The sequence below is a fragment of the Limulus polyphemus genome, unplaced genomic scaffold (genome assembly GCF_000517525.1).
Source record: "Limulus polyphemus unplaced genomic scaffold, Limulus_polyphemus-2.1.2 Scaffold728, whole genome shotgun sequence".
Lineage (NCBI taxonomy): Eukaryota > Metazoa > Arthropoda > Merostomata > Xiphosura > Limulidae > Limulus > Limulus polyphemus.
Window position 1 is genome coordinate 353,445 of NW_013666338.1, and position 15,553 is coordinate 368,997.

The 15,553-nt window shown below is 31.6% G+C and overlaps 1 protein-coding gene across 1 annotated transcript in view; it reads right to left on the bottom strand.

The window, feature by feature from the left end:
• The window catches only part of LOC106460207 (sulfite oxidase-like), a 45,299-nt gene that overhangs the window by 11,898 nt on the left and 17,848 nt on the right, over window positions 1-15,553 (bottom strand). The window contains exons 3-5 of the mRNA XM_013919891.2: window positions 2,928-3,142; window positions 1,529-1,839; window positions 998-1,188 (exon numbers count right to left, since the gene is read on the bottom strand). Coding sequence (XP_013775345.1) covers window positions 998-1,188; window positions 1,529-1,839; window positions 2,928-3,142 — 717 coding nt within the window. The remainder of the gene's footprint in view (window positions 1-997; window positions 1,189-1,528; window positions 1,840-2,927; window positions 3,143-15,553) is intronic.

Sequence of the window (15,553 nt, forward strand, 5' to 3'; positions counted from 1 at the left end):
GAGGCATTAATGCCAGCCAGGTCATGGCCTGACCACTTTTTCATGGTTTGTAAAGCTACAACTTGTGTATTAAAATTTGCTTGTTTTAATTCAATACATTATGTTGTGTGTATGCAGTTTTTGTAGTTAAAATGGCTTAAGATTCAATCTCATAGCATTAATATTTCAAACATTTTCTGGGGAGACATGCCCCAAAACCCCTCTAAAAATGGCATGCTTTGTATACCAGTGTGTGCTTTGCACACATAGTATGTCACATTGTTTAGCTGTGGCAATGGACTGACCACTTCAAAATTACTTCCTATAGCAAAGAAATGGCAGTGGAAGGAATGAATCTGGGTCTAAGAGCAAGCATGTTAGTTATTGTCATGCGAATGGCAATAGAGAGAAGTACAGCTACTGATCAAGCAGGGATCCAATGAAGCCTGTACATGCAATAGTTCATTTTTAAGACAGTTGTAATTTCATTTTATATTTCACTTTGTGTCCAATCTCATTATTCCATTCAATACCATGACTTAGTTCATTGAAGATTCATGATTATTTCTTAACTGATATCTTTACCCAATCTCTTGTTATTAAGTGGCCCTATCCCACTGTTCTAAGATTAACTCAATTTCACAACAGCATCACCAAGTGTAGTCTAAGTTGTTTATGTTTTTATAAAGTATAACTTACCAATTAAACCCAAATTCTGGTTAAAATAATTTTAATCACATATCAAACATATGTTTACTGTATATTAACACAAATTTTCCATTTTATGAAATCTTCACAATTTTTCCTGACAGTTCAGTTGCCTGATAAAGGGTCTCACACTTTACTGGATTTGATTCTATGCAGGTGTAACAAACTGTATTATTAAAAAAGAAAAAATTAACTATATTTAACCCTATATGCAATCTAATTTCTGGGTAGTGTTTCCATATTTAAATCTAACATTAAATATTATCCTAGTTCTTAAATAACATCTAAAATGAAAATATATTAAGTATACTTTGGAGTAATGAAACTGTCCACAAGTAAGCTTAATGGAGGTTCAGCATTAAAAGGTTTCATAGATCTTGGCTGAAAAATGTGATGTCGTTTTGGTTCTGCAGCATAAGGGTCAGCCATATTAGCAGTAGCATAACCTCGATCTTCAGCCCGAAGATTTCCAATTCTGTACTCTTCCATCATAGCAAGAATCTGTCAAACAAAATATTCAATAATTATATTGTTAACTTATTTTCTTTTCATTAGATTTAAACTAAAAAATAAAACATTTTGTTTGAAAAATACATAAACATCTACAAACCTCTTAACTTTGCTCTGTTATCTGGCTGTTTTTACATTTGGCTTGAACTGGAGATTCAAGATATACAAGATAAATTCCAGATTAACTGGTAAAAGCTAAGGCGGGTATGATCTACACTTGTACCACTTGTGCTGTTTTTTCATAAACATCCTAAAACTACATATCACTTTTCTACATACTTAGGTAATATAGGTTTACTAAGCTTCTGAGGTAAAACAATCAAAACCAAACCTCATCTTTCTTGTGGACAGCATACATTTCCCAAAATGGTTCCAAAGAACCCCCTGCTGCCATCAATATCTTAGTTCCACCTGGATGTAAGGGGATAAAGTCTGTAATGTCATACACTCCACTATGGTAGGACACCCAGATTCTGTTCTGAAGAGAATCATGCTTAGCTACTTCTTCCATGGTGTATTCAGGCAACCCTACAATCTCTTCTCCAGCAGTCACAGCCCTAGTTTCAGACTCATCTAGCTCAGAATGTGTACGACTTGTTGAAAATAATACAATTCCAGTATTTCCTTGGATGGCAGGAACATCTATTAAAGATCCAGGCTGTTAATTGATTATTTTCATTACCATTAGGCAAACGTTAGTATATTATACCTAATTTTAATGACCTCAGTTGCCATTATGTTCTTGTTCTGGATCACCAGTTTCTCACTGAGTTAATTCTCAATCAGTTGTGGTATGTCTACACCTTATCAGTATCTCATAAAATAGTACTATTACACAAACAAATATTTCAGAAAAAAATCAAGTGTAGTCCATTAACTTTATAATATTTAAACCCTGTGGTTTTTTTTTTTATCTATAACTTAGGAGAAAAAATGGAATTTTGGACACTTAAAGAAAAAACTACAACAAATACTAGATTTAAGAACTTTGATCAATAAACTTCTTTAAATAGAAAATAAAAGCTATTTTAGTAACCTCCTTAATGATATACTTGCATTAACTACCAAATATTTTATCATCACCAAGCTAAAAGTATACAATTAGAGAATAAAAGTTACAATTCTTTCTTAACAGCACAGATACGCCAAATTTTGGTGTAAAAAAGGCTTGAATGAAATCTGAAAAGTGTATAATAACTCATTCATAGGCATCTTTAAGTCTGTAAACACATGAAAAAGTTACCTATACTATTAACAAAAATTACCTCAATACTTTAGGAATTTATTTAATCAAACTAATGTTTCACAATTATGGCTTCATCAAGCAGGTTCATACAAAACAGATTATTAAGATGGGTTATGTTATGCATTAAATGTTCTGTTTAACATAACTTATCATACTGATTAAAAAATTATTTCTAGAGTACTGTAGGGATTGTTATAAACTAGATTATATATACAAATGTCTGAAAGGTTCAAGCAAACAATATAAAACCTAAAGAAAAAATTATCCAGTTTTTGATTTCTGTTTATATGGTTGTGAAGGTCTAATTATAAAACAACTGTACACAGACATTTTAATTACTCTAGGTACAGAATTCTTCAATGAAGAGAAAATATTTTAATTAAATTTGTAATAGTAAGTAAAATTATCTCTATTCAACCCACTTTGAGTTTATCATAAAACTCTTGAAATCTACTAAAAACAGTGTTTGCAAAGAAATACTCACCTGCATCTTTCTTTGCTTCAGCAACATATGATCTATAATATAATGCAAGAGCTGAAGCCACTCCAACACCTACAACACCAACCCAGGCTAGTGTACTTTTTCTGTTTCTTCTGTGAGAACTTGTATTAAAATCACGAATTTTTCTTTTATCTAACCAAATGGAACAGCCTAGTACAGATTCATGTCTGAGCCATTTTGGATGACACAATATAGCACTGCAAATTTAAAATATTACAATAAACTCTGAATAGAGGATATGAAAATGTTCAAAACAGACCTAAACAAAAACAAGCATAACAATTTACTGTTATAAAAGTTCTACTTAAGAGCTGGATATATAACAAATTAATCTATTATCATATTATTAGTAACTTACACTTTGCCAGGTTTTTACAGCTCCTAAAACACTAAAAAAATAATTTTGCTATAAAAGAACAAAACCTTTAATAGTAATCTTTATACTTCAAGCTTTGTGTGAAATCAAAAATTATTTAAGTGTTCCTATAATCACGGAATATGAAATTTAACTTAATCTAAGAAAACTATTCCTCACGATAATGATTTGACATTTTATATGAGCCTGACCACCAATACTGCCATTAAAAAAAAGCATACATGTATGGAAAAAAACCTTCTAAATTTCAAGGACAGTTTTAGGGGAATCTGAGTGACAAAAGTGGCTTATCATAAGTATGGTATTACTTATAGTAGGAATGGGCCAGATGTGCAATATGAATTAAAATCTCCAACATGCAAAAGTATGTAAACAAAACTTTATAAGTACTTTACACACACTGTTGAGTAGTAAACAAACCAACTGCAGAGCAACAAGTCACCAAAGCACTTGAGAAAGTCAGTATAGAGTAAAAACAAAAATTTCATAAAAACCACAAATTTGTCTATCTGACTGACCGATTGACTAATATTATGCAAATCTAAATGCACATGATTGAATTTCATTACCATGGCTTAAAGCATTAATCTTAGTTTTACTTATAACCTTAGTAATAACAATAACCATTTTGCAACACTACTAATATGCTGACAATACACCAGTAGCCATATTCTAAGATTACAAGCACGCTCTGCGAGTTGCCAAGTAACAATCTCCCCTCGTATTACATGCTGGTGAAAGATTGCTTATGCACATGTGTTAAATGATCAGTCTGCAGATGTATCAGCTAGATAACAAAACATGGACTAAGTAGATTCTCTAGATCTAGGTTCTAACTATGATCTAAACTTTGAAAGCAAAGTTTTCAGTTCTATACATCTGACTTGAGGTCCTGTGTTGGACAAAGCAATTCTATCATAGCAGTTGGTGCCCAAGATAAGAGTCTCCTACATGAAGACAAATGCTACCACTACCAAAGTCTGACATGGCTTTGTTCAAACACTCTGGGCTTGAAACAAGAATGATAAGTTATATAATTTACTTTTGCATTGTTTTCTAACTAATTGTGACCTACTGACATTTAAGGTTGTATTTGAAACAATACAATTTTTAAAATATGCCTTCTAATGAAACAAAATGAGAAAATCTTATGTTGATAACCTTGAAAAGTCTTTGTCCCAACAAAGAAAGCATTACTGCAGGAATAGAGATAATGTAAGAAACAGTAATGCTGAATATGTGAAACAAGCCTTAGTCATTAAAGCAGCCAAAGAAAAGGCTGCCACTAGATGGAAGAAAAACTATAGTAATGATAGCAGCAAAACCCAGGAAATGCTGAGAGATAGCTCTAAGAACAGCTACAAGAAGGATAAGCCTAGAGCTCAAGACTTTGTACCAAAAAACCTATGAGACAAGTGTAAAAATCTTTAAATACAAAAATTAGGAAGAATGGGAGCACCAAAATGTTAGGAAACATGGTAGGAATGGGCAGGATAACATTATAACACTTGGTGGCTTTTGACACAGTGCAGCCTCAAAGCAGATATGGGCATCATTCTGTCCAGTTCATTCCTACTTCAGGTTTTACTTTAAGCTTTGATCCAATTATAGACTTGAAATGAGCTTTATCAGTAGCTAACTCTTTCTAAATACTCAACAAATTTCAAAAACCAGTTTTTCATACTATTCTGTTGATCCACCCCTTACTAGTCAAATAACTATAACGTCTTCCATAAGCAAAGTATGACTATTGGAGCTTCCTGTATAAGTTCCGACATAAAAACTCCTCTTATGATGTCATGCATTTCTTTAGGGTCAGGTAATTTGATTACATACATGTATCTGTACTTTGTTGCTGAAACAAAGTTTACAACAGAGACATTTAGCTATACACACCTTCCATTTAGTTTGAACCATTACCAAGTTACAAAAAGCACACAAAGTAAGAATGGGTGGAATGATGGCCACACCCACTTTGAGGTTGCACCTTGTCAAAAACCACTAAGTGTTGTAATGTTATCCTGCCCATTCCTACTTTTTTTTTTTATTTATTTAAAATGTTTTACACTTGTATCAATATTGAATTACTTCTTTTAATCAGAGCAAAACATTTCATCCTAGTAGTGTAGTTTATCAAAGCAAAATGTTGTATATAACAGAAAATTGCTAGACATTTTAATCTTTTTTTCAGTACAAAATTTGTAAAGTCAGGCTTTCAAACAAAACCATATCTGACATTAAAAATTCAAGTTTTCTAACTAACTTGGATTTGACAAGCTGAGGTACTAGAAAAAATTGTCCACACATCTGTTATTTCTTCCATTGATCAAATAAAAATTCTGTTTATAAACAGTAATCATTCAAAACTGATTAATAGAGAAATGTAACATCATAATTTACGGTATTAGCATTTTGAACCGTGGACAAGAAACAACTAAGTTTTTGTGCTTTTTATACTCCCTTCTAGAAGACTGTGACCCCCCCCCCACAACTGTCACTCATGATTAATCAAGTTCAAAACCTACACATTCCACTACTAAGTATATGTGATACCAAAACAGTGTTCACACATGCTTTCTTACTTCAAATAAAATTTTATCTCACATAATATGCTCTTGACAACAGGATGATACAGTACATTTCTTTATACCACCTGTCTAAGAAGTACTCTCTTTTTTCAGAATTATTTTTTTGCTGTACCTAAAAGCTTTTAATTTAGTCTAAAATTCTTTGATAGAAAACTACAATAAATTTTTAATATTCAACACTGTCACAAATAAAAAACAAATTAATGTAACACTATAAAATAACGTTAAACATATACAAGTATATTAAAATTGGGCTTTAAATTGCATTGAAAACTACTACTTTGACATTTAATTGCAACAATCAATATCTTTTTTTAAATATGTTAAGTTTTATCATGCCAGTTATTTTAAAATATACAAGCTCTCCGATGTTTCCTCTTCCAAATGCTTAAACTCCAGGGTCAAAAACAAGCAATTTCTAAACTGGGATAAAAAAAATTCAATTTGGTATCATATACAATAAAATTCCTTCTGTGTCCATAATGCTCCCTTTGTCAGTAATGCTCAGCTCTCTGTTGGTAATGTTCAGATTGGTTTAGTGGTTTGTCTCAAGCAGATGTCTTGTTGAGTGGGGATTTTCAATAATTTTTTTTTAATTATTAGCTCATCATGTTTAGAGCAAGATATTACAATATCAGTAAAAATCACAATATCATGATAATTTACATTAGGGTTTAAATTATTTCTTAAGATTTGATTACAAAGACTAGGTGTCACAGTGATTATAGTACTCAACTATTAAGTGGAAGTCTTGCATTCAAATCACAGTCCAGTTGGGATTTTAATGTTATTATCTTTTATTATATTTATTTTTATCATATTTATAATGAAATTGTAGAATATTTGAACAATTATAGATTAAATTAGAGGTAATATCATATTACATAATAAACACCAATGACAGTATATATCAAAAAATAAAAAAATGTTTTAACCCAACAGATAGCGCCAAAATACATTATTATTATTGGTGTTTTTCACCTTGGGTAAGATATGTTTAAAAATTTAGTCAAAAAACTTAAGCATTTTTTAAGATAAGTTATACCTTCCTACATTTGCCCTTCACCAAAAAAAATCATTTCCTTTGCTATTACAATTAACAAGCTACAGATTCAGACATTTGATCATGTAGGAATATTTCTTTCAGAACCAGTTTTTGCATGGGTCAATCTATAAGGCTTTATCAAGAAGATCTGAACATAAAATAAAAATATATATACAAGTCAAAATTTTAATCAGGAACCAAATATAAACAAAAATTACTGTTTTTTGTGAAATACTATTAAAAGGATCAATAATCTTCATACATACATACATTGTTACTAAAATTTTTTAGAAAACATTTATTAAGATTTTATTTTCAGAATTAATCAGCATTTACTATCGTAAGCTGGACAGTCAGCTATTATTGTTGTGAAGGTTTTGTATAAGATAAACTATAAAAAATCAATTTGATAAAAATAATAAAAAAAAAAGATTGCGAAATTATTATTTGAAGAACAACATATTTTGCTTGATTTTATTCTATTACTGAAGGTAGTTAAAGAAAAATAAATGAATAATGATACCTAATCTACAAGCTCTATTTGCAAGAAACAAGTAATTCCAAATTTACATGAAAATAATAATAATGAAAGATGAAACTAAATATGCGATGTATTACACACTTTAAAGAGAACAGTTTTAATAAAACTAGGAAAAGGTTATCAAGCATTTTAGAAACTAGATTAGCTTTTGTTTAAGAAAGATTTCCTCCACTTTAGATTAGCTTTAGTTTAAGAAAGATTTCCTCCATTTTAGATTAGCTTTAGTTTAAGAAAGATTTCCTCCATTTTAGATTAGCTTTAGTTTAAGAAAGATTTCCTCCATTTTAGATTAGCTTTTGTTTAAGAAAGATTTCCTCCATTTTAGATTAGCTTTTGTTTAAGAAAGATTTCCTCCATTTTAGATTAGCTTTTGTTTAAGAAAGATTTCCTCCATTTTAGAGAGATTTTGCAGCTCTTCAAGATTTGTTAGTTTTTATTTGTGACTTAGACTTAGCTGAGATACAAGCATGAGATTTTTTTCTACAGTTTTGCTGTAAATTTTCAACAACTTAATAATGATTAAGGTTTAAACTTCAACTTGGAATAAACGTTCACTTTTAAAAACTTATTATTTATCCCTCTTTCTCCAGTTAATGATGAACTGCTACAAACACTTGTTTAAACTTTCATTGTGCTTATAAATAAAGATTGTAATTTGTATATTGTTTCTTTCTTTGTGAAAAACTCCTGCAGAATCAGGGAGAAATAAACTCATACTATGTAGTAAAGTATTTACTGTATCTTCTGTTTTATGGGCCTTACCCTTTAATCTCAGAAAAATTAGTATTTAAGAATACTACAATACACTTAAAAAAATTAAGAACTTATCAAAAATAACTATTAAACATTATTTAATACATTAAAAATATGAATATTGAAAGTTTTTTGGGACCCCTTGTAATTAGAAGCCTTGGGGTAGTCCATTCTTTGCAACCCCCTAGTGCTGGTACTGTTCACCATTAATGTGTTATAGTCTAAAACCATAATGCCATTACAGTTCACCATTAATATGTTATAGTTTAAAACCCTAGTGCTGGTACTGTTCACCATTAATGTGTTATTGTCTAAAACCCTAGTGCCATTACAGTTCACCATTAATATGTTATAGTTTAAAACCCTAGTGCCATTATAGTACACTATTAAGGTGTTATAGTCTAAAATCTTAGAATCAGTACAGTTCACTGTTAAGGTATCATGGTCTTGTTTGCCCATTTATATGTTCAGTGTATTTAATTACCATATATGTTCATATATTACACACACACACAAATGTTGAATTAGCAGGTTTATCCAGGACCAAGTCCGTGTAGGTGCATTACTTTGTATAATCAGGACAGCACAACTAACTTAAAAATAAAATAAAATTAAAGGTCAGAACACATCTTGTTAACTCATAAAAGAGTTATGAATATGTATGTCATATTAAACGTTTAGCCAAACGTGCATTAATATTTATATTTCGATTTAAAATATCTTGTACGGCACAATAACATAAATAAATAAATAAAAATATGTCCATGAACACAATGATGGTTAAAAGATTCCACAATCTTAAAATTTAAACTAACACTTGATTATCATTTTTTATAATTAAAGACTAAATTTGAAAATGGTTTACAGGCTTCTCAATTCTCCATATTCAAAACGAGGAAGAATTCCAAAATTATAAGAGAATTAATTAATGATGTTAGTCCAATATCCTAGACAGGCTGATCAAATATTAGATCCCAAAGCCAATGTTTTATCTATTTAAGAAGTTAATGTTTCTTAATACGTGATACCTAACAAATCACTGATATTGACGACGACGCAGCCACAATTATCCTTGACCTGAAAATAGGCGAAGAGTAACAACTCCTGGCTCACTTAATTCCCACGTGCTTCCTGAGGGCGCGCTACCAGTACATATTCTTTAATCTGAGTGTTGTTTTCTTTATTACATATTATACTTTCTCAACGGACAAGAGTTACACGTGAAATTATGAGCCGGCCATGTTAGTCAGTTTTTTGCCTGATCTCCTGATCGGAATTTAGGTCTTTGTGACCTAGGAGGGTCAGGTACTCTGAGACCTCTTCCTCCCTTCCGTACCATGATAGGTTGTCCTTGAATGTTGATGGTTAGTACTACACGAGGGTCGGAGTAAACCGCACTTGCTCCGACCCCTTTCAGGGCAATGTCCATGTATGTATTACGATCACATTCTGTGTTTTGCAATCGCTGCTAGAGCCCATATTGCAAATTACACATTTCACTAGTCAGAGACTAATCGAACATATTTTACATAATCGTTCGTTGTGAATTATAGCGTTTGTTTAAGTTATAGCGTGACTGTGGAAATTAAGTGTATTGAGAAAGAATAAACTAGTTTTATTTAAGAAAGGACTTGTATCGCTAAAGTTTCTTCGGAAAGAATTTTTACGGAAAATTAACAAACGAACACAGAGGCGTAACAATATTATGAATGAAAATCCAAGCTTATACCGAAATTCCAACTCTTCCCACCCACCTCCCCTCCTGCTTTATTCTAATCTCTGTCTCTCACTTTTTAATATTATTTTATAATTTCTTAACACTATTCATTCTATTTTTATATAATTAATTATCATCACATGTTTGCTGAAGATGGAGTATGTGTAGTTCCGAAACGTTCATTAGAACTGTTCTTGGCATGTGACTGTTTTTTCAAAGACATTTCTGAAATTCTAAAATGTACTCGGCCTGTAATGTAAACTAGTGCTTCCCAAACTGTGTGCCGCGGAATTTTTGCTATTATTAAATAATTTTTGTTTAGTAATGTAAATTTATAATCAATTTTATACATTTTTAAAATTTGATTTATTTTCTATTTGATACAAAGTATAACAGTAATTTCTGTCTGTCTTTGTCAGGGGGCGCCACTAGGCCTCCCACGGACTTGTTTACGTGTACCTTAAAAAATTTGGTACATTAAAAGTGTGCCGCAAGCTGAAAAAGTTTGGGAAGCTCTGATCTAAATAACAAAATATTTATGATTATCAAAACGTGTCAATTATTTACAAGTACGTTTTAGTAAATCAACGTCACGATGGAAGATTACCGAATCGACAATTACTTCATAATACTTTATTAACTATTAAGTCATTATATGTTTATTTTTATAATGTATTTTACATTCGAGTCGACATTGCAAGCACTTAAATATCAATAAGCATTTTAAATTATGTTTAAGTAATTAGCACTTAATTTAGTTGTATATACAACATTAAATGTGTAATACTGATTATTTAAAAGTTGGTTTTTATCCACACAACCCAAACTCTACAAATTAATATTCGATTTTGACGTCATTTCTGTTTCTAAGATAGCGCCACATATCATCCAACTTTGGCGTGAAAGTCACAATTAAGTACACTAGATAGGATTAATTTGTATAAAATAACTTAGACCTTAAAATCATAGCCAGGCTTATATTTAATGCATTGTTTGTATAGTTAACAAAGTACCATATAAACCATAAGTAACGCTAAATAATTTTTTTTTCTTACCAAAGAAAAACTATGGATTTCCTGGTTTGCGAAGATTGAACATTTTTCCCGACACTCTTGTATCAACTCTATCCAATCTCAGAATTTATCTCTTCTGTCAAAATGTTAGTCATAACATGATATTCCTTTGTAGACCTGAAGGTTATTTGTTTTAAAAATAAGTTATAGATTAGCGTGTACCCGGACTAATGCTAATTAAACACTAAACAACGTGTGATACAGGTTGTCAGTTTTAATATTTTTGTTTCGTTCTGAAGTTTTTCTACTCTGACTTCACAGGTGTCGCTGTCAGGCTTGGTATTTGCACCGAATATTTGATTCACCGTCAAAAGTTGATGGCATCTTGACAAAAATAATATATTTCAAGGGTATTTTCCATGCGCTTGACTCAATTGTCCGTCTCTATCTCTGTCTGCAATTCAATCCATTGTTGCCGTCACTTCTTGGCGGTCTTATATACAAGAATACCGCACATCTAGTAAACACTCGAGCATTCAAGAACCTTCGAGAATATCATGACATTGGTAGCAAGTAATGAGTATCTAGAAGATTCGCGAAAAACGCTAGTGTGTTACGACAGCGGAAGTGAAGTGACGCTGGTAGCACGTGATGAGTGTCTAGAAGATTCTCGAAGAGGCTACGCATGCAGTATTATCGTATATAAGTGCGCTAGACAAAGGAGAGAGGGAGAACCGAGGATAGCAGTTACGGTCGGTGGGAACCGAGGATAGCAGATACGGAGATCGGAACTATAGTTGCTGACAGGCAGAGATATAGACGGACAATTAAGTCAAGCGTGGTAGTAAAGTAAGTGAATTGTTGTGAATTATAGCGTGTGTTGAAGTTAAAGTAACTGTGGAAATTAAGTGTATTGCAAAGTTGTATTGAGGAAGAATAAACTAGTTTTATTTAAGAAAGGACTTGTATTGCAGGAAAATTAACAAACAAACATACAGAGACGTAACCATATGTAGACTTTCTTTTATCACTAGTCCGAGATGTTTCGTTGTGAGAACATGAGAGTCGGATGAAGTTTAAGGCCACCTTTGTTAGAAACTATCAAGATTTCCCCTTCATTATTATCATATATTTACTGAAGGTAGAATATGTGTAATTCCGAAACCATTATTGCCGTGGATCTACTATTCGATACAAGTATTTTTAAATAGGCATCACTGACATAGCTATCAACATCTGTGAGCAAGACTACAGCACTATCTCTTAAAGAATTAACATTATAAATACCCTTCATTGGAGATTTTTTTTTTTTAGATTTCTGTTTGCAGATCTCTTTGTCGAATACTGGAACGTATTTTTTAAATAATAAGTTTTATTTTTCAGGTAAAATGACTTATATGATCGTGGGCTTCTTCATTTTAAATAAATACAAGTTTGGTTTGTTTTTGAATTTCGCGCAAAGCTACACGAAGGCTATCTGCGCTAGCCGTCCCTAATTTAGCAGTGTAAGACTAGATGGAAGGCAGCTAGTCATCACCACCCACCACCAATTCTTTTACCAACGAATAGTGGGATTGACCGTCACTTATAATGCCCCCAAGGCTGATATGGCAAACAAATTTGGTGCGACGAGGATTCGAACCCACGGCTCTAAGATTTCGAGTCGAGCGCCCTAGCCACCTGGTCATAACAGGCCGTCAATAAATACAAACGTCTAAGATCTACTAACGTGTACAATCAAAATTATCTTGTTGAACAATCAACAGCCCTGATATCATACTGGGATTTTCCAACCCTGAGGTGTTTGTTTGTGTACGAGCAAAGTCACATTGCTTTATCTACCACGGGGAATTGAACCCCAGAGTTCAGCGTAGTATGAACGTAAAGTTACCCCACTGTGTTACCGGGTAAATGGGAATAATAAATTAACATTTATAATACATTGTGCATGTCTCTAGGAGGTTGTAATTATGACAGGACCACACTTTATTCAGACTGAGGGTGTGATTACACTCAGTTATTGACAACAAAAACTCAGTAGTTCCTCATGAACAAATACACCAGTGATAACTTGGAGATTTGTGAACTTTCATTGATAGTTAATAGAGTCACCCAACAGATATACATAGTCTAACGTTACAAAATTGTGGTGAGTAGCTGATTTTAGTACAAAAATATCTAGCATCAACTTCACCTAACATATTTAGTGTTACCCTATTTAACAATGAACAATACAAAAAAGGTCTGATAAGTAATACATATTTTTATTTCTCCTTATATTTATATGACACATACTTATAAAATCACATTAATTTTAAAATTATATGTGTGTCAATAATACCCAGTAAAACTGTACAATTATATTACAGTTCAATAACAAAAATTAACAGTTTCAAGACTTGAGGATCAATATTAACAACACCAGGATTTAAACTGTACTACTTTTCAAGATTCCAGGTTCAGTATCAACAACACCTGGATTTAAACTGTACTACTTTTCAAGACTCGAGGATCAGTATTAACAATATCAGGATCTAAACTGCACTACATAACTTTTCAAGACTCAAGGATCAATATTAACAACATCTGGACATAAACTGCACTGAATACATTTGAGTGCTGTCTTCATTTTACAGTCCATTCAGATTTCAGAATTACTTAATCTATTAATTGTTTAGAATAAGTTTAGTGTTTTTGGTTATTCTAAATAGCCAGAAGTATGGAGTGACTTTAGTCCATTCAGGTTTTCAGAGCAAATGTATAGTGTACTTGGACATGCTACTTAGCAAGAAAGATCCGAGTGAATCTTGTAGCCTGTTTATATTTCAGGATAATTCCAAGTTAGTCTACACTTTGTAATTAGTCTGCTTGAACTATCACAATTAATTTTACAATCTGTTTAATCTCTCTGGAATGACAGGATTAATTCTGTAGTTCTAGTTTTTCTAATCAGTCTGTTTGGACTGTTAGGATGAATGTTACAATTCATTTAGTTGTATAATCAGTCACTATCAATTTGTTTCATCTTTCAAGTTTGTCTTCTAATTAGTCTACTGAGACTATCAGGATGAGTTTATAATCTGTTTAGACTTTCAGAATCAATTTAAGTATTTTAGCCCACTTTTACTTTCCCAGAGAAATCATTATAATATCAACAATACTCAATGATCAACTGGGTGAAACTTTATGGATTTAAAACCAAACAAATATAAAGTTTAACTCTTTTTCTGTAAGTGTGAAAACTGCACACACCATGTAAAAAAACAAAGAGAGAGATATTTTACTACATTGATAAATAATCAACATTTTAAGAAATTAGAAAGGCAAAGTTTGAACCAACATTATAAATGAAAATTCAGTGTCAGAAAAATTGTACTTAATTTTATTAGGTCATCATATTTAATACCCAAATTAAAAACATTGCTCATAAATGTTATGAATAATTATGAAGTATTTCCTAATACACAAAGTCCAGTGCACCTTAGTTTCTGCAACTAGATGGCTCTGTTAAAAACATACAAAATATAACTGGCTGTTTATCAAATACATAAAAGCAAAATTTATTTAATATTTTTAACATGCTTTAAATGAAATTGTGTGTATTAAAGTGTTTATAAGCCCAAATGAGGTGACCCAAACATCTTTAACAAGGTTTTCTTCCCATCAACAGAAAAAATCTTGTAAAAAGTTCCAATTCAATCTCATCTGGAGAGCCTGAAAGTTGAAGAATATGCAACAACCTAAAAGAAAACAAAAACTTAGAAGAAGGTGAAATTAAAATGTAAACTTGAAAAATGATGAGCATTACAGAAGTCTTCTTCACAAGAAGTTTGTTTCTTATAAATTACAGAGCTACAAAAACTGGCTATCTATTCTCTGCTCACTGTGGGTATCAAAGCCAGATTTTTAGTGTTATAAGCCAACTGACTAATAGCTGAGCAACAAAGGAGCCACAGGTAGAAGAGTATCATCATGACTTTTTAGTGATACTTCAAATGTTGATCTAAGTTGTTTTCAAAAGTGTAATATTACTGGTTTTTGTGGTCCTTTCTAGTAGTAGTAGTGTTGCCTTTCAAATTTGTTAAATGTCCCAGCAGTATTTAAAGTACTTTTTCATAAATGAATTCATTGCAGACATTCAGACAAATATGACATTTTTTTTGTGACTAGAGTTAATCCTTCCATTATTTTTTATTGTTAATTTGGGAAACTGCCTCATGGATATATTTAAGTTTATAGAACTTATGGAAATTCCTACTCTTTAAAAAAAAACTTTTCTACAGCTGGTGTTTACGAAAATTCAAATCAGATCCTATCACACAGTCTCTGAAACTTGTGAAAAATTATAGAAAATAGTGGACAGTAAGACATAAGTTTCAGTGATCCTGAATAATTTTTAGATTCAGAAAAACATGAGTCTTTCAGAATCTTGAGACATGGGTGTTCTTACTCCTACTGTTATAACATTAAAAATGGAAAAAAAAGTAAAAAAAAAATGTGTGATGATGTAATACTGTAAACCTAATTTCCATAAATAATGTGACTAAATAGTTCTTAAACGTTCAGTAGAATGTA